The sequence below is a fragment of the Vanacampus margaritifer genome, chromosome 9, assembly GCF_051991255.1.
Source record: "Vanacampus margaritifer isolate UIUO_Vmar chromosome 9, RoL_Vmar_1.0, whole genome shotgun sequence".
NCBI classification, from domain to species: domain Eukaryota; kingdom Metazoa; phylum Chordata; class Actinopteri; order Syngnathiformes; family Syngnathidae; genus Vanacampus; species Vanacampus margaritifer.
In genome coordinates this window covers 10,812,190-10,838,212 of record NC_135440.1, presented here as the reverse complement: position 1 = coordinate 10,838,212, position 26,023 = coordinate 10,812,190, and the positions used below count along the sequence as shown (strand labels likewise).

At 38.1% G+C, this 26,023-nt stretch overlaps 2 protein-coding genes and 1 long non-coding RNA gene across 5 annotated transcripts in view; 2 read left to right on the top strand and 1 right to left on the bottom strand.

Annotated features, from left to right (window-relative positions):
• Positions 1-575: 575 nt before the first annotated feature.
• On the top strand, positions 576-1,421 carry LOC144058317 (uncharacterized). Its single transcript, XR_013295421.1, has 2 exons — positions 576-821; positions 925-1,421. It is a non-coding gene; the product is annotated as an uncharacterized LOC144058317 (long non-coding RNA).
• Positions 1,422-2,231: 810 nt separating this feature from the next.
• preb (prolactin regulatory element binding) lies at positions 2,232-8,873 on the bottom strand. The gene is made up of 10 exons (XM_077576556.1): positions 8,708-8,873; positions 7,090-7,279; positions 6,820-7,015; positions 5,579-5,826; positions 5,433-5,513; positions 5,220-5,347; positions 4,954-5,127; positions 3,356-3,428; positions 3,115-3,274; positions 2,232-3,006 (listed from the first exon to the last, which is right to left on the bottom strand). The coding sequence occupies exons 2-10, from the start codon at positions 7,222-7,224 to the stop codon at positions 2,912-2,914; spliced, it is 1,290 nt and encodes a 429-aa protein (XP_077432682.1). The 5' UTR covers positions 7,225-7,279; positions 8,708-8,873; the 3' UTR covers positions 2,232-2,911.
• A 4,310-nt stretch (positions 8,874-13,183) lies between these two features.
• Positions 13,184-26,023, top strand: part of adcy3a (adenylate cyclase 3a) — a 29,261-nt gene continuing 16,421 nt past the window's right edge. For 2 of the 3 annotated variants that reach the window (XM_077576033.1, XM_077576031.1), the window contains exons 1-10: positions 13,184-13,337; positions 13,936-15,121; positions 17,486-17,635; positions 19,486-19,616; positions 21,003-21,114; positions 22,180-22,307; positions 22,575-22,733; positions 24,403-24,568; positions 24,851-24,970; positions 25,877-26,019. In XM_077576033.1, coding sequence (XP_077432159.1) covers positions 14,447-15,121; positions 17,486-17,635; positions 19,486-19,616; positions 21,003-21,114; positions 22,180-22,307; positions 22,575-22,733; positions 24,403-24,568; positions 24,851-24,970; positions 25,877-26,019 — 1,784 coding nt within the window. In that variant the 5' untranslated portion in view covers positions 13,184-13,337; positions 13,936-14,446. The remainder of the gene's footprint in view (positions 13,338-13,935; positions 15,122-17,485; positions 17,636-19,485; positions 19,617-21,002; positions 21,115-22,179; positions 22,308-22,574; positions 22,734-24,402; positions 24,569-24,850; positions 24,971-25,876; positions 26,020-26,023) is intronic. The other variant, XM_077576032.1, reaches the window with a different exon arrangement.

Sequence of the window (26,023 nt, the reverse complement as noted above, 5' to 3'; positions counted from 1 at the left end):
GAGGTACTCAAAGCGCAGGTCTACATTGGTATATCAATACAAATTAGAATTTTACTTTATACTCAGAACCAGGTTGTTATGTGATTTATTTAAATGTGGGTCTCAATTTGAGACATAGCCATAGAGAATTCCAATAAAACATGGATAGCAAAACCAGATTTTGCACATACAGTATATGAGCCTTAACTGTAACAAATACACTTAAAACTACAATTGTAAATATGCTATTAAATTATTACTTCTCGGATTGTGTACTGTCAAACAAGACCAGGTCATCAGCAAAATCTTGGTTTTCCTAAATACAAAAATGCACCAAGTGTAGTCCTCAAACTTTAGTTGTGCGCCTCATTACCCAATCAATTGATATGAGCACTTTGTCATTTGGCGTTCCGTATGCATGAAAATTCTTCAAAGTCTGCATCCGTGTAGGCTGGCAAAAGTTTTCTTGAAGTCCAAGGAATTGATGTACAGTGCCTTTGCCACTTGATATTCATCAGTGCAAAAATCTAGTCTTGGCATTCTATCCATTCTGGATTCTGCTTGTTCTTTTCTTAGTTCTTAAATTCTAAAAGCATCTCAAATGTGTCTAATCAATTATACTTTTGCTAGTATTTAACTAACCTGGCAATAGCCAGATGGATATTGTCATTCATTGTGATTTGCTCGGGAAAGGCGGGACATTCTGTACAATACCTCGAGCTGATTGGACGATTCAGCATCTTGTGCACGTCTACCTACCTTTGGTTTTGACCAATCACGGCAAACAGATGAAAATGTCTTCGTTTTCGTCGATTGGCGGGGGGCAAGAACATCTTTACCAGGTAAAAATGCACGAAGCGCCTCTCACTGCTCAACATCAACATGGAAACGGTGTGTAATTCCGCCTTAAAAGAATTAATTGCAGCTTCCATTCATCCACGTTAGGTTTGTTTGTTCTCCGCGGCGTCTGCGCTTCCTGGTTTCGTCACAGCTGCATATACCGCCCCCAAACGCAATACCGCTTTGTGATTGGTCCGAACCACCAGTTGTTCGGATCAGTGAAAATCTGCGGGGTTTGTGAACTCAAATACCGCAAGGTTAGTATTTTACATGGTACAAACAAAAGGCAATTCGGCCCCAATGGTGTATTTACCTTTTTAAATGATATTGACTCAACAGGGTTGGCCAGAAAGTAAAAACTCTGAAACTGTTTGGCTTTAGCCACAGGTGCTTCAACTCAACTGGAGGATACAAACTCGTTTACCCGCCAGTTGAATAGCGCCTGTGGATGTTTACTTTCTGGACTAAGTTCCCCAACTCTGTTGATTACACAAAAGCTCATGACTCTGAACCAACTACCAGTGTCGAAGGTTTGTAGTAGGTTGCTGTTCATCTCAAATGTATTTTGCCACAAAGAAATTAAAAACCTTTTTAAGGTTGTACACAGTCTCTCTTATTCAACGTAATGCATAACACTGGCGTCAGGCCAAAACCTCCTAAGTCACTATTTGATTTTCAAAAATCTTCACAGTCAGTCCACAGATGTGTTATTTTTACAAATGTTTGACCTAAGACAGGTGGTGCTGAGAAATTATATATTTTAGAATATCAGATTAAATGTTGGAGGGGTTTTACTGTGTCTACACAGATTTCAGACAGGGATATAGCTGCAGTGTTGTGCCATCCCAGTGTAAAGGTGTTGATATTTGATTTAATTTTAATCCCGCTTCAAACAAAGCGTGAAATGGAACATTTGTGGCGATAGCAATAATTCTGGCATGCAGATGATGCGTGTTGATCAATGACGTCTCCATCAAATGACACTGGAGAGTTATCGTCTCAGTTACCCAAAACATTCCAACTTCCTCCCACCTTGCACCTTTGTCAATCTCCTCCATCCTCAATGGGATTTCTTAAAAGGTGCTATCATATGAACAGAGGAGTGAGTATGTAGGAATGTGCAATTAAGGAATGAGATGAGCCCTTAGACACTGACAAAACTTCAATCACAACAATTTGTAACAATAACAGGCCCAGGGAAGCTAAGTTGATTAGATGGTATTCATTAAAAAAATAAAATAATTGATTTCAATTTTAGCTTCCATCAAATCCCAAGTGCATACTTAAAGCTTAATTTTTTTTCAATATCTACCATATTGTATTACGAGGACCAGCACAATAATGCAGACTTTCTTTCAGTCAGTTGTGTACATACATTTTTCTGCTGCTAGTAAAAGTATCATCTCAATAAGTTTCATTTGCCATCATTTAAAATTTTATTCACATTTTTACATCTGCAGTTGGAATGTTTGATATTCTTTTCAACATGGTGGGTTTAGTAATTCTGGCAGCACCAAACATTTTAAATTAGTTTTAAAATATCAAATATTGTTCAATTGATAACAATGAACAGAGCAAATGTGTGGCAATGTTCGACTTTGTGCAACTATGAATACTGGTGAATAAAAATACTTTTGTATTTTTTTTCTTTAAATATAATTCACCAATATGTTGAGGAAAATGACACATCTCAATACATTAGCAACCAGTGTGTGCACTGCCCTAGTCTATGCTGCCCACTAGTGTACAGAAAGTAAATTGCGGTCCTTTGACACACACACAGGCTATATAGTATTATGTAATTACTATAAGCATTAACATATAAATTATTTAAATAATATTTCATTGAGGGGGTTCCCATACTTCGAATATTCAATGTAGCCTTCCCAACATAATTACCAAGAGATGTGATCAATGACATAAATCAAAACAATTAAAATTCCATTTTGGGTGTCTGTGTTATGTTAACATGTCTGAGATGAACAACCCTGAGTAGACGTATAGGGAGATGCCGGCACCATATAATGAGTTTAATATCAATGGTGCAGCACTGGTGGGCTCCTCAATGGATGACATGCGAGAACGCAGAAACTCAAAAAAAGCCTGGGAAGAGATACTGGAGAAGCAGGACAATGCCCACCAACATGAGGCCACAGAAGAAAACCACCAACCATAAGGGAAATGTTCCTGAAGACAACAACAACAACAAAAGAGGTCAGTGAATGAGGGAATGCCTGGCTGTCTTATTTGGTATACTGTAACAATACGATAAATTGATGATGGCGCAGGACGTACTTTGGTTGCGGACAGCGTGTAGCTGACAGCGGCTGTCTACAGCCACGCTAAACATGACCGTTTCATTGTGTCCTTTGATATTTTGGCCTTTGAACGTGTCTGGTAGGAAGGCCAAGTCTGTCACAACAATGCCATGGGACTCCTTCACGTAATACAACCTCTACACAGAAACAGAAAGACAAAGTTATCATCGGAGTGTAGGGCAGCTCCAATAATTGAAGTCTTTCAAAAATGCGACTACCTGAAGGGAGAACGCAATGTAGATAGCTACTGATCCGGTTACAGTTCCCAGTCCAAGAAATGTTCCAGAGTCACTATTGGAGACAAAAAAAAATATGATTACGAAAACATTCCATTTATTATTTTACTGTATGTACACCATGTATTAAACAAGGTGTATGCTACTGTACATACAGGTGCTAAGCAGAGACTAGTTTCCTCATCCAAGCATGTGTCATTTTCAATCAGTCAGTTTGAGGAGAAAATATATTCCCACCTAAATGGTCTTAAAAACATGCCTTTGGTGATCTTTTTCTATATGGCGGATTTCACTGACTATGTGAGGACTGGTCAGGAATAGGGGTGGGAATCTTTCAATGTCTCACGATTCAATTCCGATTTTAGGGCCTCCGATTCAATTCAGAATCGATTTTTGATCAAGAAAGATTTTTGATTCAAAATGATTTGATTGACAATGATTTTTGCTTCAATCTATAGATGTGCAAGGAATTGTAATGATCTACTCCAGTCCGACTCGCTAATGCTAATTAGCGCGCTACTCGCAGCACTTATCACTCAAAAGAATGGCTCCACGCTGAAAAAAAACCCCAAACTTTTATTGGAATGACTTGATCGTGACTTTTTCCTTCTACTCTCTAATGTGGCAGCAATTTAACAGTGTATTAGACCGCGTGGAACTACACTGCCCCTCAGTGGCCAAACCAGGTACAACATGAACAGCGCTCCAAATAAAGGCACACACAGACAAAGGCAAGACAGTATAAAATAATTTAAATAAAATTGATTTTGGGACATTTAAAATCGATTCTGAATCGTGTTAAATGAGAATCACGATTCTTATGAGAATCGATTTTTTGGCACACCCCTAGTCGGGAACGTATCCCAATAATGATTTATATCCTGATAGTGTTTTTCCTTACAATTGCATGGCATGAATGCAGATTTTTCTAAAATTTGCCACTGACTTCTGAAGGTTTGTGTTTTCTTTGTATTTGTTAAGTAAATGTACTTTATGTAGTTGTGTAGACCTCGCAGGGGCATTCCATTACGGTTGCCATGTTTGATATTTATTTACATTTCAATTGTGAAAAAAGGGTGGCTTAAATATTGTGCTGCAATAATAGTGCTATTATTTTGAAGCACTAATCACAAATCTATTGTTCAGTAATTATTACCAAGATCGTCACCTGCAAATTTATTTTGAAATATTGTGATGTAATTTTTAGGCCATATCAGCCACCCCTAGTTGCGTGGACACACACACACACACACACACACACTTTTGTTTTACTATCTTTGTGGGGCCATCTCATTGACATAATGCATTTCCTAGTCACTTCCCCTAACCATCAAAAATGATTGCCTACCCCTATTCCTTACCCTAACCTCAACCATAACCCAATTCCGACCTAAACTCTAAAATCAAGTCTTGACCCTCAAAAAGAGGTCTAAATTTGAAAAAAATTCCCCACATGGACGGGTGGCTGGGTGGGCACACACACACACGCAGATACTGTACAGTACATGAATTCCATGTTGTTAGCCTTGTGTTTCCGATACCACACCAAATGAACTTTGGGCATAATTGAACCTCCTTACCTGACAGCAAAGCTTGAGATGACCTCTGCCCCACAGGGAGCTGTCAACATGGGCAGGAAGCTCTTGCCCTCCCACTTGGTGAGGTAACATGGTGGAGGTTTTCGGTCTCGTTTATGGGGGATCTGAACTGTGTAAAGCCTCAGTGCATCTTTTTGGTCTTCTACCTTTCCAAACCTGAAATACACGACGCGATCCTGTTAACACGTCATTGTCGTCCTTATGACGGTCATAAACAGGTACACTGAATTTTTGTGTTGTTCTTTTACCTGCAAGCCATATACCGATACATCTTTTCATCCATCTGAGGCAAGGTTTCATGCCATTTAAGACCCATAACTTGCAGGTTGTTGCGCCATACACTGCAAGCAAAGTCCCTGCCAACGGTTACCAGGTGCTGCATGGAAACAATAGGTTATGTAAGAAGTCAATTACATGGTGTTTTTTTAGTACAGTATGACAAAGAAGTGCTAGTGCGCAACCGTGTTTGCTGGGCTCAGATCCAAGTCTTCGATCTCTCCTTCATGTGCTTTGAAGTCAAATTTTTTCTTCAAGGATGGAAACTGGAAGGAAAATTTGTGTAGGATTTAACTGATTGTTATATTGCAATCATATTTTTACTGCTTACCTCCCAGACTCTGATGTGTCCGTCTGTGCCTCCAGTCAGGAGCAGGCTCAGGTCCTGACTAAATCTGACCACCTTTTGGAGCGGGTCCACAGGGTTCAGATCTGACTGCAGATCAGCCAGTCCTGTCACAGACATGTGTGCCGTCTCATCCTTCGTATCAGACCCAGAGACAGCAGCAGCATCATCCTTTCCACCTTTGTTTCTCTTCCCACCTCGTTGCCTGGCATTACCTTTTTGCACATTGTTTTCTACAGAGAAGACAGATTTCGCAGGATGTGCACATTATTCACAAAAACTTTACATATTAGACAGGGATGTGATTTGACCAAAGTGAAATTATCTGAAAATTTAGCCGGGGGTCTGGGGGCCGCATATCAACATATTGAAACCTGAAAAGTGCAAACATGATCATTATTACGTTATAATATTTTCGAAAAAAAGGGGAAAACTGTCAAATTAATTTGAAAAGTTTACCACCTACCTCAAAATTCACGACTCTATCAGCAACTGGTACAGGTTGTTGGGGTGGATCACGTCTCTCTATTACCGCTTCCGATTGTGATGTCAATAAGGGATGGAGGCCGTAAAGTTTTGGAGTTTTCATTTGGGCACCGAAACTTCCAGCGATGGAATAATTTGTTGTTCTTGACTGGAGTTCTTTCATGTATTTTTTGCTCTTTGTGTGACTTTCAAGAGCTTTGAAACCTCTCCCACCATAGTCAATGGTATCATGGCACCAAATGCAAAGCGCTTTCCCGGCACGATCGATCTTCCGAATAAAGTCACTGAACAAATTCATCACAGTCTTCTTTCCAACATTTGTAGATATATCCTTCTCTAACCAGTCCCATCGAAACTTGTTTTTTACGATCTTGTCAATTTCCTTAACTCGCGGAGCATCTTTGCGTTCGATCACGGACATCTTTATTTAAACACCCGGCAAAAACGTCTGAGAAATGAACAATGGCATACTCCTATGCCTTTATAACAAGCGCGTTTATTGGTCGTCAACATGGAGACTTCAGCCAATCGCAAGATCCGTTTCACTTCAGCCAATCGCAAGATCCGTTTCATTTCAGTTACGGAAACACTAAAATGGAATGCTGTAGAGACGAAATCGGAAATTTAAAATTTTTATTTTTGGAGATAAAAAAAGCGGAATTCCGCGAATTAGCGGAAAAATCACATCCCTGATTAGACTTTGTAAGAATTCTAAGATGGGACAGCAGTTTAGTGCATACCTTCGTTAGCAGCCTTGCTTCCACTTTTCTGTGTGTAGTCATCAAATTTCATAAGCGAGCATGAGCCATCTTGACCTGCAGCAATCACCCCCTCGCCCAACGCCAAATTCATGGTGGCACGCGAGTCGGTGTCATGGGAGTGAAGCAGGCTGGCACTGTATTGGTTTTCTCCCACCAACTGCAGCTCCAGAAAGTGCTGTAACACAGTCATGAATCGCTCATTAAATATCAGTTCATAGACATTCAAAAATCACGTTTGCACTTGCTTACCACGGCATTCTTGATGCCAGTCTTGGAAGCCCCTCCTCCCCCTGCTACGACCACTAGTCCTGCTTTAGGGTCGACTTTTATGGAGTACAAGGGGAAGGGGGCTCTGTAGAGATCTGGCACCTTCCGTTTGCCCATAGCTGGTCCACAATGCACTCACAGTTCTTCATAAAAGTGTTGCATTCAAGCCCACCTGTAACAAAAACAAATGAGCATTGGTTTCTTTTTTCACCTTCTCTGCCCCACTTTCAGGTATCTGCTACCAGAGCCTTGAGGGCGCCACCTACTGGAGGGCTGCTAAAAAAACAACAACCTAACTTTAAAATAAAAACTAAGTAAATACTGTAATAGTATCATTTGCTACGCCAACCTGCGTCCTCTTTGTGCTATAATATAACAACCCATTTTGTTTGTCATGATTTTAAATGTATTGACCAGGCCTACAGCATCTGCACAGAAGAAGTAGAAATATGTTTTTATTTGTAACCTACTAACCTCAAATGACTATTTCATGAAGTAGAATGACACAACAGACTTATTGTAGTGGTATACCGCTAGTGATGTGCTCTATGTAATAAACGGGGTTAATACAATCTTAATCTTAACAGATTCAATCGAAAAATTCTGTAACTGTATATTGCCCTAACCTTTATTCATGGTGTCTGCCACATAAAAAAAATATAATTATATTGCCATTTGCAGAGCTGTGAGGATTTTCTAAATATTTACACAAACAGGTTTTACTAGTGTTAACCTACACGGTTATTTCAATGTGATTTTTTATGGGTTTGGTGTGTTTAATTAAGAATCAAACAGTTATGGTCTGATATATGGTTGATGTTCAATGTTGGGTGGTCAGGGCTGTGTTTTAAGTTCCCATGCTCACATGACATTTTTTGTAGTTTATTTGTTGCAGGTATTTTTTTAGGGCAAACAAAAGTGCTAAATTTACAAATTAAGTGCTAAATTGGTGGCAATTATTGAGAATGTGTTTTTTGCCTTATCAGCAAAAATGGTTGTCTTCTCTTAAAGAGACAGCGCACAATAAACAGTCTCACCGGTGACGCTACCATTATAAACAACAGTTGTAGTTATTTGTTTTATTAATGTTTTTGGGCAGGAAAAAGAGTTACATCAGTCAGTGTTGACACCAATGTGCAACCTATTCTAAAGAGTCCAGCTCTACATGTTAGCTAAGAGGTTGCACATAAACAATCTGTCACTGCACCTCTGTGACTGTGCATGACTTTTAGTCGCGATTACAGTATGTACTTGATAAATACATAACTGCATTTTCCCCACTAATGAATGCCAATATCACACAAAAAAACAGTCCATATGAGTGACTTCGTACTAAATGTCAGTTTTCTCCAGATTACTTAATTCCTGAATGTAAGCATTTAAGTCATTCAGGTCAAATACCATAATCTACTCATCTCGGCAGATATCAACGCTGTTTATGAGTCAATGTATTTGCCAACAAGTCGGACAATTTTAATTAAGAAATCTGTAAAGAGTGAGTGAAATGTTACATGACACTCGTTGGACAGCTAGAGGCTAGTTAGCACGACTTCCCGCAAGTGTAGCATTTTATTTGATTATTAAATTTGAGGGCGCCTACCTGTGCATATGGTTCCGTACCCCTCATGTAGTCTTTTAATCGTCTCTACGTGAGCTAGGGCTGATTATTTCATTATGACGTGTTTTGATCAAAGTCTTATGATGTGTAAAATGGCCGACGCGTCCATGATGCAACGCGAAGTGACGACACGTTCACGGAGCTCACATGATCACATCTACTTCCCGAACACGTCAGCAGCAACAGTAGACGTAAACTGCGCCATGACGTACCCATAAAATACCTACATTGTTAACTACAAACGTATACTGTATAACTTAATTTGAATAAGGCATCATTTGCGTTGCATTAAAAAAAAAAAAAAAAAGAAGAAAAAATATAGATGTGATTCTTTCATAAATTGAATTAGTTCCATGAATGAAATGCATGTTTGTTTACCTTAGATGTGTGCGAGTCATGGTTTTATATACAGTATATATATATATATATATATATATATATATATATATATATATATATATATATATATTTGCTTCAACAACCAACATTTCAAGACTTACAGAGAGGTCAACCCAAACAAAAGTGTTCTTTACAATATGTTCTTATGTTGCGTTTGTAGAATATATATAATATTTGTAGAATATAAATAAAAGAACAAAATTCACTTTTTTTTTTTTACCCACCTCAGGGAGCAGCCATTTTACCACTTGCTGTCAACAGAAAATGACATCACATGTTGCTCAGGGCTCAGGTTTCTGAGTTTGGACATGTGACATTCACAAGCTGTGCCATAATAGGTTCCTTTTTTCTTCTTTTTTTTTCAGTCAACAGTAACTGGCAAAATGGCCACCCCCTGACATAGATAAAAATGAGTAAATTTTGCTGCTTCATTCATATTCTACAAAAGCAACCTTAACCCAGTGTTTATACTACTGGGGATGCATAGAACATATTGTTAAGATTTCGGGGTGGTTGACTTCCCATTTAATGGCCTGAAATTGTCTAAATAAATAACCTTGTTGCCAGATTATATTCAGTGGAAAGTAGATGGCAACTTGTGCAGTCATGGTGGAGAGCACGGGGTTTCAGTGGAAAAATCAATCGGCACAGGCCTTCTAGCAGTGTATGGTAATTGCCGGAAAGGTTCCAACTGAATCGTGAATGTGCATTTGATTAGTTAGAATTAAGTGGTGAATTCTGCCAGACAGTCGCCTATATGCTTTGTTTATAATTTCAGTCCTATTCTTGAATATTGTTACCCGTATGATTCGTGACGTGAGGCCATCAGCATTTGACATCTTAGAATTTGCCCTTTTTGTAAGCATATCGTTCCCTTGCTCATGGCTCACTAATTGATTTTGAGGCAGCCTTGCAAAATTGTAGCTTGGCAAGAAGTATTTCTGTCCCTGAATGGAGTTCTGTGCAAGTTTCAGAATTTTTATGGCCATCACACTCACCATCACATAGTGCAATCTACGCTATGCAATGACAAAAATATGCATTTTTGTTATGAATCTGACTCAAGTGACAATTTAAGTTTTTAACAAATAAATAGAACATGCTGGGAGCAATATATGTCACTACTTGTCATTTTCACATGTTAGCATTAGAACGACAGTATATCAGATGTTGAGAAACTAGATCAACAGAAGATACATGACGAATGATTGCAATGGATTAAGCTCGGATGTGACTTTGCAAAGTTATAAATGTACATTCATGTTTCTATTTTAACCTTTCTGACAACGACTCTACATTGCTATTAGGCATGTGCCACTGCCTATATTGATTTTTCCACTGAAGACACGTGCTTACCATCATCAATGCACAAGTTTTTGGCCATCTACCGTACTTTTTGATAAATATAATCTGACAGCAATGTTTTTCATGCCAACAGCGCTTTTAAGACTTGACTATATATCTGGGGAATGTTGCTGAAACAAACGCTGCACATGATGTGGAGTCTACATGTACAGAAAATGCCATGTATTTTAATGCATTATCAGTGTGTTTGATGCATCACTATTTTCTGCGTAAGATGAATTTGCCACAGAGAAAAACGTATTACCATTAATTAACTGTATACTTTATCGCAAGGAGGTTGGGCAGATTACAAATATATGATTTTTTAAAATACACTTCATTCAATATAATACAGAAAAGTTCAACCTATGTTTGTCGATGTAAATAGTTTTCTATTGTTAGGATAGAACCAGGCTTTTATTGCACACATCCAATGTAGCTGTAGAATAATAATCAAAATGCATTTCCATTCATGAGTCTACTGCAATTCAGTTTACAAATGAATCACATTTTGTTTTGTTTCATTATGCTTTCACATTCATTTTATGTATGTGTTGGAATCTTTGATTGATTATTTTTCTGTTTGTTTGTATTCATTAACTGAAGTTGAAAAGTAACTGGTTGAGATAAGTAGTAGTCATGTATATAAACAAAAAGAACATGATCAAGAAGCTGACTTTGTAGATCATGTGATGAAAAAGACCATGTAGTAAATTAAAAACTGTACAGTTTTAACAAGGTGATACCGTAAATGTTCACAAATAATACTCCAAATTACTTGATATATAAAGTGCATCTTTCATTTTCAAAATACATAAACTTTTTAATAATGCATTGATTAATAACTTGCAGGAGGTCAGTTATACATCAATGCTTGTACTGGATTAAGTATTGTTGTGTGCATTTGTTTGTAGATATTGTCATTTCTGACCACTGTTTTCCCTGTGCGTTCTCTGTGACAGGCCATAGTGGTGAGCAGGTCTGCCTCACAGTTCTGAAGTTCTGGGTTTGAATCTTGGCTCTGGCCTCCTGTGTGGAAGTCTCATGTTCGCCATGTGCTTGCGTGAGCTTTCAAGGAAGAATTTGCAATGCATTGTAGAAAGTGGGTGGAATCTATGTGGTATACTTGGGACACTGACTCTTCTGTACTGTATACACAGGTATTATATTCTGTATGCAGTCCCTGGATCAGAGAAACCACGACAGCAGGCTTGTTGTCAAACAAATTGCCACCAAATTTAAACAATCTTCTCAGTGATGTTTTGGTTTGTGAACAATCCCGTTAGTGATTTGTTGTTTTTTCTCTCATCCATTGTTCTGTTAAAGCCACATGTGAGTGGTCAAAATGTGTGGCAGTGTCTCTATGTCCATAGTAAGCAGAAGGGTGAAGAGGGAGGTAAAAGTGAGCACATTAACTGGGACATGGTTGATAGAGATTTTTGAAATATTGGATTGTTCGAGGGAAGAGTGCATACTTTGCAAAATTTAAATTAAAATGCAACATATTGGTACTGCTCCCCCATTACTTAAATTTATCTTAATCCTAATCTTTAATTGATGTATCTCTTTTTGTATGTGAATTGTTGAATAAATATCAATAACATTCAATTATGTTTTTTTTTAAAGTAGTAATTAATTTTACACATTGGTAATGACTTAATTTAAGCAAAAACAACAACAAAAAATTGGGGGCCAAAAAGTAATTTAGGAGCCACTTTGATGCTCTTTTCAACTTGCTAAACCCAAAACGAGATGAAATTCACATTTGAGTAGTCCTACAGTGGACGTTTGCCATGAAAAACAAACAAACAAAACAAACAGTGAGCACGTGAGTTTAATCTCTTTGCTGTTTTTCCCCGCAATATTTTTTTGTAACATTTTGTAAAAATGGTTTGTTTTTTTTTTGTTTTTTTATGCTGAAAAGTGGAGGTTTAGCCCATTTATTTATATTTTTTTTAAAGAAAAAATAATAGTAGGCTATATTCCACTTTTCTGTAATGGGTGGGAATTTTAGATCGGTATCATCCTTCATCCACACTTTCATTCACTTCCACATGAATTTGCAGAAAACAAATAATGTGTATCATGATATAACGAATATTGTGCCCACATCCCTAAATATATCCACACATTGTCTTGCAGCATCCCCCCAAAATAAAAAATAAAATAAAATAGGTACAGCACAGTACTTGTTCAGCAATTTGTTTAAGTGGGCGGGGATACTAAAAGAGAAAATGTGGAGATGTGTGTGTAAAGTTTAAAAGAAACTGTCAGTACTATTACGGAAGTATAGTGTTTCTTCCTTCAAAACAAGAGCTCAACGTAATCCAAACTTTGTTTAAATAATATCATATTGGTAAACATTTAAATTGGGTTACGTTAAAATATTCAAAGTGATCAATCCCGAAATCAATTTTGAATATAAATTCATTTGTTTCATGGCGTTGGCTTTGATTCTGGTTACTTTTCCTTTCAGCTGTAACTCTAAAACAGCTGGCCAGTATGATCACTATCAATTTTCACAATTTTGCACACATGTGTCATAATTACTGAACTACTTTTTTGGAATGTGTTTTTAATTTCTTACTTAATTTTATATAGAACAAATTTTATTTGAACATGAAGGACCGGAAATTCTGTTCGTGATGTTTGCAGTTAGTGACGAAGCTGTATCTTCTGCGGAAAACACCCAACGAGGGGGGGCGAAAACACTCACGCACACGCCAAATTTATGCCGAGGCTACTTTCTTGACTCTACTTGTTTATTCTCTGTAGACTGGGGCTAAAAGGGATATTAAATAGGGATATTGTGATTCTTGGCGATGACACCGACGTCTACGATAGCACCCGAAATCTGGCTCCACGGAAGGTAGGCAAATGCATCAGTGAAGAATTTCACGACATCTGGAAGAATGGTCACAAAATATCAGCTTTCAGTGTAGCAAGGGAATTAAAATGAGCTTAATGAAATACTAACTCTGGGCGGCAAAGCACCGCGTACAATAAACATCTCATATAAATAGTTTATACATTCTTAAACTCCCATGAGAGGAAATATGATTTCTAGACGGCAAAGCTGGATGCCATCCTTTGTAAGACATGAGTAAGGTCAAATGGACGCAGATTAGTGCTGATGCTCAACGTTTGAAGAAAGTGGAAGTGTATTTACGAACTGCCCGAATGGCTCCGCGCAACATGTAGTCAGTCAGTCAGTCAGTCAGCCAGGTAGGCCCTCAGCACAGGGCCTGGACCTTGAATGATGACAAAACGACCAATGTTTTATTGCTGTTTTGTCCTCAGTACATAGCACATAGGTTAGCCCAAAATGTTCACTATCAGTTGTATTGATACATATCCAGGAACAGAACCTCTTTAACAACATCATACTTTTAGACCATCTATCCTGATTGTGATGAGTTTGAGTGTTTAATTGTGAATATACTCTTCATGTCTTCCCATTTATTCAGGACATGTGAGGTGTGACTATGGAAGGTCATCATGCAAAATACCGTCCATGCCAGTGGAATGATGGCGACGGGAGCTCGTGCAAACATCTGCCCAGGGGATGTCAACTTCAATTCAACCACTCAGACTGGGTGCATTACTGTGGAGAGCCACTATGGAAATGAGGCCAGTCACGTTGCTGATGTTGAATGAGGGGGGGGGGAAGACAATCTCTGGATCATGTTGCTGAAGAGGCGTGCCCAATTTGTGGATATGACACAGGACTGAGCCAAACAGCAGCATTCGATGGAGTGGGCACAAATGCAGCAAGGTAAGCTGATGTCTTTAGCGTCAGTCCTGTAAGACAATCAAAATACGGAAGGGATTTCGTACACGCGCGGACTCAAAGAGGATGTAGTGGCGAGCCGATGAAGCATCCAAGAATTTGATTAGCGCCTGTGTGAAAACCATCAGGTCTCAAGTTGGAGAGAAGACAGTAGAGCAAACAGGAAGCTCCAACACTTAACCTCCATAATGCCTCGGAACCGAGCCTTCTCAGAGCCTGAGTACTCTGCCGAGTATTCCGCGGACTGTTCGGTGACTCTGCCGTCTGACCCCGGGCAGGCGGTCGGCCGAACGCACGAAGTCACGGTGAGGAGCTCAGGATGCTGCCTTTGCCTGCCCCGTTTCATGCGCCTCACCTTTGCGCCAGAGTCCCTGGAGAACCTTTACCAGACCTACTTCAGGCGTCAAAGACACGAAACCTTACTGGTGCTGGTTGTGTTTGCGGCTCTCTTCGACAGCTACATCATTGTCATGTGTGCGGTGGTCTACACCAGTGACAAGCTGCCGTCTGTCCTAGTGGCGTCCGTCGGGCTGCTAGCAGACATCATCCTCTACCTGCTTTGCCGCTTCGGGCTGCTGCCAGACCGCATCTCCAGGCGGGTGGTACCCTACGCCCTGTGGGTGCTCATAGCAGCCCAAATATTCTGCTACTTGGGTTTGAATTATGCCCACTTTCACCAGGCAAGCGACACAGTGGGTTGGCAGGCTTTCTTCAGCTTCTCCTTTTTCCTGACTCTGCCTTTGAGGTTGACTCCCATCGTGCTTATCACGGCCGTCACCTGCGGGGTTCACACCCTGGTTTTGGGTGTCACCATCGCCCAGCAGCTACAGGAGGACATCCAGGGGGCAGCACTTGGCAGGCAGGTGAGACTTGGCAAGGGATGAACATTGTCAGTAATGCACAATGGAGAATCAAAAATGATGTTAAACTTTCACATGCTTCAAAAAATATGGCACAATTCGTACAGGTACATTGTCCAAATACCTACAGTGTATGTCGTGCTACATTTACTATTTTACTTATTCAGGGACAGTACAATAGTACATATTAGTAAACATTTCAGTAAATATGCCAGAATTAGCCAGAAGGCTATTTTAGGTCATAAGTGTCGACCTACAACAATAGCAACACATTCACTAAAATATTATTCAAGCTGCTCTCTGTAATAATTTGCCACAAAATATCTTTACAATAGCCTTTTTATTTGACCATTTATGACTGAAACATCTTCTAATGTGTAGATTAATACCTGCAATAACTGCAAGCCAATAGTTTTCAGACTAGATTCGAGTTCAAATTTCCCACCCTCTGTCTGTGGATGTGACGTCATATGCGCATTGTGTACGTGAAGAAGGGTGTGTGCAGTTCCATTGTTCGTCAACAGGTGGCAGTAGCGATTCAAAATGGAATTTTCTGCGTTCAGTAGCTTTAAGCTAAAATTACATGTTTAGATCACATTCTCAGCTTCTATTTTACAAGAGGCTAATACCAAACAAACAAACAAAAAAATTCTGATGTATCTACAGTACAGTGGAATCTCAAGTTCCGAACTTAATTGGTTCTGTGAGCCCGTTTGTAACCTGAAATGTTCATAAATCGAGGTAATGTTTCCTATTGAAAAGAATGGAAACGCAATTACCGGTAATCTGTTCTAGCCCCCAAGATAAGGTTCAGTTTGTTGTTGTTCTTTTTTTACTGGTCAGGTTAAAAATAACACAATTAAATCATACATAATTCTATTATTGCGCATTAACTTTTATTTAGGAGATTAAAAGGGGAGGAACTAGAGCTCCTCCATTAAAAGTCTTCTTCCTTGGGAAAATTCTGATTCAAGTGTTTGTTTGTTTTTATTATGTCTGTTTATTTTGTAATTATAGAAATTGGTTCATTTTGGCATACAGGGATAATTGTCTTTTTATGTTAAAACAATTATAAAAATAAAAAAAAGGGACGTCACATTGTCATTTAAAGGGGAAGTCAACCCCCCCAAAAATCCTTTACATTAATATGTTCTATGCAGCCCAACTGATCGACACAATATTCAGTATTTACTCAGCTATGTTGACTTTATATTGTCACCATTGAGCGAGCCAGCTGAGAAAAATAACTTGTCACTCATTTTATTATTGTTTGTATTATTATATTTGTTGAAAATATAAACTAAGATATTACAGTATTTCCAATTTAAATACTTTGATTTTAAAACCGAAGTCAAAGTCTCTAAGCGTCTCAGCAAAATAAAAAATTAAAACAATTCCGCTTTTTGAGGACATTTATAAGGTAGAGCAACAGATAATATATAACAAACAAATATGGTCGAACAAATAGGGAAAAAAAAGTTCCCGGCTATGGTCAAACCAACTGTACTTGGTTAAGTAAATGTCATAATCAACATTTTATCCCTTACGGCTTCAGTGAAAAGTAAAATCAGCTGATTCTACCCTGTGCCTTTTTTTCCCCTTTTTTCATGTACTTTAAAAGAAGTCATAGCACAATAGCGATCTTCCCGTCATGGAACCGTTGGTTTTATTGCACAAACTGTGGGCATAAGAAAATGAAAACCAGTCTGAGCTGATCATGCAAATAATGACACGCTAAACAAATGTTGCAGATGTATTTTTAGTCCTGTTTTACTGCTGTTGTGACTCAACATGTACAACCTTTTGAAACATACTGTAGCTTTTCATAGTAAATAATTTTTTATTTTTTTTGGGGCCCGATATTAGGGAGAGAAAAAAATCAACTGATTAATTTTAAAAACTACATAATAAATCAAATAACTATTTGGAGCGGGCCTTTAAGTTTAAAAGAATCACAGGCAGAACTTTTTGACGACTTTACAATACTTTGTCCTTTTGTGTTTGTTTAACTTTAGAACAGCGAATAATTCTCAAGTGCAAAACATGCAAACTGGCATTAATTGATGAATTTGTCTTAAAAATGTGTGATTGCGATTTAAGATGCGATTGTTTTTTTATTTTATCTTTTTTTTTTAATTATTATATTTACATGTTTGGAACATTTGACCTTATTGACTTTTAGAACATAATCATATATATATATATATAAAGGCAAATACATAAAAACTGTAAATTAAATATACAGTGTCATATACCATACTGGAGGGGAAAAAAGCTGCAGGTTTGGTGACCTGTCAATGCAATTTTGTCAGAGGTGGCTTACAGAACATTCACAGAACTGTGCTCCTGTTGTTTTTTTTCCCCCAGCTCCTGGCCAACATTGTGATCTATATTTGTGCTATCACCGTGGGCATCATGTCATATTACATGGCAGATCGGAAGCACAGAAAGGCTTTTCTTGAGGCAAGACAATCTCTTGAAGTCAAACTCAACCTGGAGGAGCAAAGCCAACAACAGGTCAGAGGGCAGAGAATACAATATGTCTGTTTGAATACAATTTTATTACATTAACTACTTTATAGGGGAAGTGAATCCCAAAATATGCATATTTACAATAATATGTTGTATGTGCCTTCATTAGTCTGAATATGGCATTCTGATTAATACTACGTTTGTGGAATATGAATTAAGCAGCCATTTTGGGGGGCGGCCATTTTGCCACTTGCTGTCGACTAAAAATGACATCACAGTTGCTCAGTTCTCAGGTAATGATCAATCACGGCTCAGCTTGCGAAGGTCACATGACCAAATTCAGAAAACAGGTGAGCCGTGATTGGTCGTTGCCAGAGTCATGAGCAACTGTGTGACAAAATGGCCGCCCACTGAAATGGGTGGATTTAAAAAATAAAACCCAGAATGCTGTGTTTAGACTAGTGGGGTGCATAAAACATATTGTTGTTGTGAATGTATTTATTTATTTATTTTGCCTAATGAACATTTCAAAAGGCATTTCAATCCTTTTTCATGATGTCGCTACTCACAACATGTGGACACCAATTGTTATCTCTTGACTTGATTTGAGGAACTTTTAGATGTTTCGCATTGTTACTTGTATTTTGCTCTGATTGCAAAAAAAAAATACAAAATGAAGGAAAAAAGAGCTAAGGATTACTGAGGTTTTGTGCTATAGTGTTTCATAAATAAATGTGCTAACTAGCTAACCAACATCCTCAATCTCATTTTGATGTGTTTGCAACGTTTGCTATGTCTGTCAGAATAATATGCCCGACTACGTAAACCTAAAAATGAGCTTGACTGAGACTCGAGTCGTTTAGAGGGATGCGGTAGTTCTGTCAACTTGTATCAGACTTAATTACAGTACATCATCTTCACAATGGGATGCTGAGGCTGCTGGCAGATGAGAGCCACCAACCAATCAAGGAGTGGAGAGTCTTGTTACCATGACAATTGGCCTCCTGAGATGATATACATGTAATCACAAAGTCAACCTGATCAGCTAATTGTTTCTTATCTGCCACACGGAAAAATTGATTCAAACCGGGCTTTTAGATTGGATCGTCTTAAATTACTTTCCACTAAATGCAGACTTCAACCAACATGCAATGTTTATATAGCTTCTTCATCTAAGCAACCTACACTTGTCGAAATTAGGATTCACATTTTTATCATTACGATTGTTGCTTGATGACTTGATTCATTAATTTTCAAATCATTAAGGAAATATAGGTGTGATGCACCATTATTATTTATTTCAAATGAACTCATTCACTGCCATTGACTGCTATAGACATAAAAAATTCATTTGAACTATTTCTATTAGTTTAACATTTTTTCCTACTTTTGTTCACAAGAGTATGAAAACCTAGATTTTTTTTTAATGTATTAGAACAGATATAACATTTTTGATTAATCGGGAGTTAACTAGTGAAGTCATGCAATTAATTACGATTAAAAATTTTAATCGCCGGACGCCCCTAACTTTTAATAATCTTTTCTTTAAAATAAAAAAAAGATTATTAAAAAAAATTACAAATATATATATAAAAAAAGATAAGATTATTAAAAATTAGGGGCATCAGGCGATTACAATTTGTAATCGTAATTAATCGCATGACTTGACTAGTTAACTCACGATTAATCACAAATTTTATATCTGTTCTAAATGAAAAAAAAAAAGGTTTTCATACTCTTGGTAAAATGTTAAAAATTGAAAAAAATGTTTAACTAATAGAAATAGTTCAAATTAATTTTTGACGTCTATAGCTGTCAATGGCATTAAATGAGTTAATCAATATTGATGATGCAGCCTCTTAAGGTGAGTTAATTGCTTGTTTATTCTTGCGTAGGAACGCCTGCTGCTGTCCATCCTCCCCAAACACATAGCTGATGAGATGCTGCAGGACATGAAGAAGGAGCCCAGTCAAAAAGAGATGCAACAGTTTAACACCATGTACATGTACAGACATGAAAATGTCAGGTAACCAAACAACTTTTAAAGGTTCTATTCTAAATCAAATTTAAGACTTTACTTTTACTTAATGTGCTTATCCTTGAAGTCGGCACGCCTCTTTTTTTTTTGACTATTTGTAAGGCCCACAGAATATTATGTTCTATAGTTATAAAAACAGGGAACCTACCAAAAGAGTAAAGTCTCTTCTTTCATCAGGAAAAAAGTATATTTCCATTTGTTTCCGTTTTGCAGCAATTAGCATTAGAACATAGCTAAGTTTCATCATTATTCACAAATCTATTTAGAATTGTGAGTAATTGAGGGTTTTTTTTTCTTCAACATGGCCCTGGTTCATCTCCTTTGCTCTGTTGCCACCTGCTGGCCGTTTGTGTAATAACTAACATTTCCTCAACTGTTCTCTGCAGTTGAGAGGCTGCATCAAAGCCTTCTGTATGTTCTAGCGTGGAACATTTAAAATAGAACACATTTATACGTTTTTGGGAGCAAATGAGGTAAGTACCGGTACTGAGCACTCATTCCATCTGTCACATCTGTATGTTCAGTTGAAATGTCTTAAATCAATCTTTCAGAAGTCTTTAAAGGGGAAGTCAACCTCCCCCCAAAAAAAGTTTTGACAATGATATGTTCTATGCAGCCCTACTAGTCTTAATATGGTTTTCTGGTTAAATTGCATTAGTGGAATATGAGTTATGCAGCAAAATCCAGCCGTTTTTATCCATCTCAGGGGGCGGCCATTTTGCCACTTGCTGTCGCCTGAAGATGACATCACGTTTGGCAACAACCAATCACAGCTCACCTGTTGTCTGAAGCTGAGCGCTGATTGGTTGTTGCCTGAGCCCTGAGCAACATTTATGTCATCTTCAGCTGACAGCAAGTGGCAAAATGGCCGCCCCCTGAGATGGATAAAACCGGCTGGATTTTGCTTCATAACTCATATTCCCAAAAAATTTATATTAATCAGAATGTCATGTTTAGACTAGTGAAGTCACATAACATATTATTGTTAAGAAATGTTTAAGGTTGATTTCCACTTTAAAATGGTAACACATGATAGTTGGAGTTTATGATTGTAATTACTGTCAAATGTAAAAATAAATGAATATTCTTTATTTATTTATTTTTAACAAAGACTAAAAGTGAGGGAGTTGTGAGGTTTTTTTTCTGCCTGTACTTTTTATTTATTTATTACAAATGAATCCTAAATTCTGGGTTCGTTGTTTGGGTATATTTTGAACCTAAATTCTCTATTTCAGAGTGACTTTTCTGCCTTCTTCTGTCATTGAGTTAATAGACACTATACACTATGAGGTCTACAGTAATTGATCACCCTACAAATCAATGTGTAGCTATACTAATGCAATATTTTTTCTCGATCTCTCGTTGTGTGTGCAGTATTTTGTTTGCAGACATTGTGGGCTTTACTCAGCTGTCATCATCATGCAGCGCTCAGGAGCTGGTCAAACTGCTCAATGAACTCTTCGCTCGTTTTGACAAACTAGCTGCAGTGAGTCTCACTATTAATCATTACGGATGTACACATGCATTTGTTTTTGTTGTTGTTTTTTGACAACAAGGTTATAATCAGGGGTGACCATCAAAATTTTGGCGTGGCCCTCAAATGGTTTGGTTTTAAAAAAAAATTCCAGACCCACCGATTTCATGGATGAACTTAAAACTTACGACACAAGTAGGCAAGGTTTATCGTTAATATGTAATTTTAATTAAAAAAAAAAATCAAGTTTTAATTTCCTAATTACAACAACATTATACCAGGGCTACACAATGGCAGCTTATTAAGACAATATATTTTGCACCACAGACTGCTTCACCATAAAGATATTTTTTACAGACTGTTGATAACCGTCTCGCCGGCAGCCCTACCGCGACTTGTTTGTCTACCGTCTCATGGTGGATCTTAGCATTAGCTGTTAGCGTAGTTAAGCCAAGCACCACAACAGTTGTTCATAGGCTACTATGCAATGCGTGGCAAGGGTCAATTTCAAAATAAAAGCAAGACAAGTACTATTTTAGATGGATATCATTGCCTTACTTAACTTTTATTTTGAAGTTGGCGATCGGACGCAATCGTTGTGGTGGCTAACATCACTTCAAATCGAGGCTAGCTTGACTGCACCGATTTCGATGCATTATTCTGGTGCATAAAAGCGCACTGGAACCGTTAAAACGCAATATTCAATTTGTTTGTCTAGCGCACCGGCGCACCACTTATGTGCACCCCTGGTTATAATTAATGTATAATTTGTTACATGTGTAAAAAAAATGATGTATAGGATTTTTAAAAATATTTTTTTACAATACTCTGTTCTCACTTTTACTATATTCTCTGGTTTCTTAAAGCTGCGAACATTCTCATAAATTATAACAAAGCTCGGCCTGTGATTTTTATTTCCTTCTAATTGCGTCGATCATACAAAAAGTCCTGTGTTTTTAAAAGGTGAATTTTAATTGAGCATTTGCTTTCCCCTGAAACTGAATATTTATCAAAACACAAAGCACATGCAGCATAAAGTGTGTCATTCACTGTCTAAAACCCCAACCAACTTGTCAGAAATATCACCAGCTGAGGATCAAGATCCTCGGAGACTGTTACTACTGCATTTGTGGCCTGCCAGACTACAGGGAGGACCATGCCGCCTGCTCCATCATGATGGGCCTCGCCATGGTTGAGGCCATCTCGTGAGTATGCACTAGAACTATATTTAAAATTCCCAGAAGTCAATCACTCCATTTGCGTGTGTGTCATGGTGGTCTGTCACATGCTCAGTGGGAAATTGATCACTCAGACAGACGAATATAGATTTTTGTGTAGCCATGAAAGAAAGTGTGTTTGTTTTAGGGATCACTTCTTGTGTGTGCGATGATTTGCTTTTATTATTGCCCCGTGATGCTGGTGTGGTGACAGTATTTAACATGTAATTGCGTGTATGTGTTAACAAACGCTAGGTACGTACGTGAGAAAACCCAAACAGATGTTGACATGCGAGTTGGAGTGCACAGCGGTACAGTCTTGGGGGGAGTGCTTGGTCAGAAACGTTGGCAATATGACGTGTGGTCCACTGATGTCACTGTAGCCAACAAGATGGAGGCTGGAGGGATACCAGGGTAAGAACACACTCTGGTGGATTTCATTCATTTGTACAAGGGGCGTGCCCAAAAATGGATTCTCATAAAAATAGCAATTCTCATTTAGGCCACAATTAACCGCATTAATGTGTTTTTAAGTACGTTCATAACAATGGCAATAGTTCCCCAAATCCTATCCAATCAGAGTACGTCTGGCGATACCACTTCCACAAATTGGGCCTACAATGAGATGCATGCCAAGCCTCTAGGTGGCGGTACTTAGCCAAATACTGCTCGTCTCTTGACGTCACTTCACCATATGTCACACAAGTACGGACTGTCAGCCGCTGATCTGTATACATGCCGATCAGTGCTGTCAGGGCACACAAGACTTTTTTTTTTTATTAATTAAAAAAAGAAATACTTGTAAACTGTCGATGAGTACATCATAAACGGAGCATAGAGGAAAACCAAGAGGATAAATACAAAATCTTAAAAAGCTTCCCTTTTTTAATAACCCTTTTTTTTCCCAATCACCACATACACATATACAAACATGGTCTACCCGGTGGGGAAGCAAATCCACGCCGCCTTTTTCTCTCTTCTTTTTTAACAACTTGACCGCGGAGCCGGAGGAATACGCAAATATTCACTTTGGCTGGAGTTTTTAGAAACCTTCGTTTGTAATGAAAAAAATCCACGCAGACGTGTGGATGACACGGCAAGTCGTAGAAAATGATCTCCCGTTTGCAAAAAATCCGGCTATGTGTATAAATGGCCTTAGTACGATTCAGAATCGATTTTAAATGTCACAAAATCAATTTTCTTTAAATTATTATATACTGTATTACTCTTGCCCTTGTTTTTGTGTGCCTTTTATTAGGAGCGCTGTTCATGTTGTACATGATTTGGCCACTTAGGGGCAGTGTGGTTCTGCGCGTTCTGATACACTGTTAAGTTGTAGCCACATTAGAGAGTAGAAAGAAAAAGCCACGAGCAAATTATTCCAATAAAAGTAGTTTTTTTGCAGCATAGGAAGAGCATATGCCGGTGAGTAATGTTAAGATGTTTCTCTGTAGACATTCCTGAAGCGTTTTGTATGAACCGCCGTTCTTTTGAGTGATAAAAGTGCCGCGAGTAGCGCGTTAATTAGCATACCGGTAGTCAAATTGCTGCTGTAGACCAGGATTTTCATTAAGGCAATGTATACAAAACACCACTAGATTGATAGATGTTTCAAAAATAATTTTCTGTCACCGGCAATGAGATTCAGTTGGGTTATTTCTCTTTTTTATTATGTTGTTTTTTTAAACTGTAAATTATGTTCTCATCATTGTGTATTCATTCTCCTGGAGTGGGAGGAAATTAATTACTTGCAATTGGATTATTGGAATCCTATTCTGTGTCAAGTCTTAATGCTTGAAATGCTATTCTGGTAAATGTAGTATATTAGGTGTGTGTCTAAGTTCTCTACAAAAAAGTGTGGTAAAATATGTGTCATAGTTCAGGATAGCAAATACTGTATGTAAGCTCAGGGCTAGCCATTAAAAACCTGACTGGTGGCTTATTATGATTACGGAGTGTGTGCATGATGTGTCGTTTAAAAAAATTATTGTCTACCTAGTTACTTTTCACAGTGGCTCATAAGTGAAGCAGTGTTTGACCTCTGACCCTATTCTCTCCATACATCCCTTTTCATGTGGACTAGCCGTGTCCACATCTCGCAAACCACCATGGAGTGTCTTCATGGGGAGTTTGAAGTTGAGCCAGGTGATGGAGGCGAGCGCTGTGACTACTTGAGGGAGAGAGGGATCGAGACCTACCTCGTCGTCGTTTCCAAAGGACCGGTTGGAAAAAACGGCATCAACAGTGTAGTGAGTGGAACCTACACACGCATACATGATATCGACTCATATTCAGACTTAAAATTGCAAGCAATGGATTTGCAACTCAATGTTAGGTTATGTAGAAGATGCCGATTTAAATACCTGGAAACAAAGTTGAAATGTTGATGTTCCTCACTTTTCCAATACTTCTGCAAAGGAAGTGTATTGATGCATTATAGTGGTTCAAAAAATAGATTTAGATTAGAATTTTACACAAATCTGACTGGCAATTAAAAGTTTTGAGTTTTTTTTTTTCCTGTTTCCCATTAGAAATTATCTGTAACTTCGTCCAATGGAAACTCTCCTGTGCTGGTCAACACCACGGAGTGTAACGGTAGTGTGAACACAGCCTGCACGACACCAGAGGAACCTGAAGAACTGGACACAAGGGTAAACAGTTGTCATCTTTCAGATTAGACTACAGATGAGACCGTTTAAAAAAAACAAAAAAAAACAACACGAGTCCTCAGGTGCTAGTCCCATCCTTCATTGCATAATAATAATAATAATAAAAAGACAACTGTAGAACAACAGGCTTTAATTCTAGAAATTCACTCAAATGCGACAAAACAATGATGTACTGTTGTTGTAAAAATCAAATATGGAGTCATTTAAAAACATGTACCGGTAATATGAGCCATATGTTATTCTGCATAAATTCACTCTGCTAACGTTGGTGACATGAGATCAGATGTTGTCTTGAATTTATACAGTACAGTCACAACGTTTGGACTCACTTTCTTATTCAATGCATTTGCTTTTTTCTTATAAATGGTTACTTTTTAGATTCTCACTGAGGGCATCAAAACTATGTATGAACTGATGTGGAGTTAGGTACTGAACAAAAAAAAAAAGGTGAAATAACTGAAAACATGTTTTATATTGTAGATTCTTAGAAATAGCCATCCTTTCCTCTGGTTACTTTTTTGCATACTTTTGGCATTCTTAACTCCTTAACAACTGTTAGAAAACCCTTTCAGGTGACTTTTGAAGCTCAAGAATGCCAAGAATGTGTAAAAAAGCAATGAGAGAAAAGAGTGGCTATTTATTTATGTATTTATGTAAGTATTTTCACCTTTTTTTTCTTAAGTACATAACTCCAAATGTGTTTGTTAGTTGTCTTTAGTTTTTATGCCTCAAGTGAGACTCTACAATGCACATAGTCATGGAAATAAAGCAAATGCAATGAATGAGAAGGTGTGTCCAAACTTTTGTCCTGTACTGTATGTTTCCTCCTCTTTCTTGAGTGATGTGTTTGAAAGCAGCATGACATGACTTTGATTTATGAAACCGCAGGTGGTAAACCCTTCTTTCCCAAATCCTCGCCGAAGGCTACGCCTGCGGGACCTGGCGGAAAGGGTGATTGATGCCCAAGAGAATGAGCAGGAGCTCAACAAACTGCTGAATGAGGCTCTGTTGGAGCGAGAGACGGTCCAAGCGTGA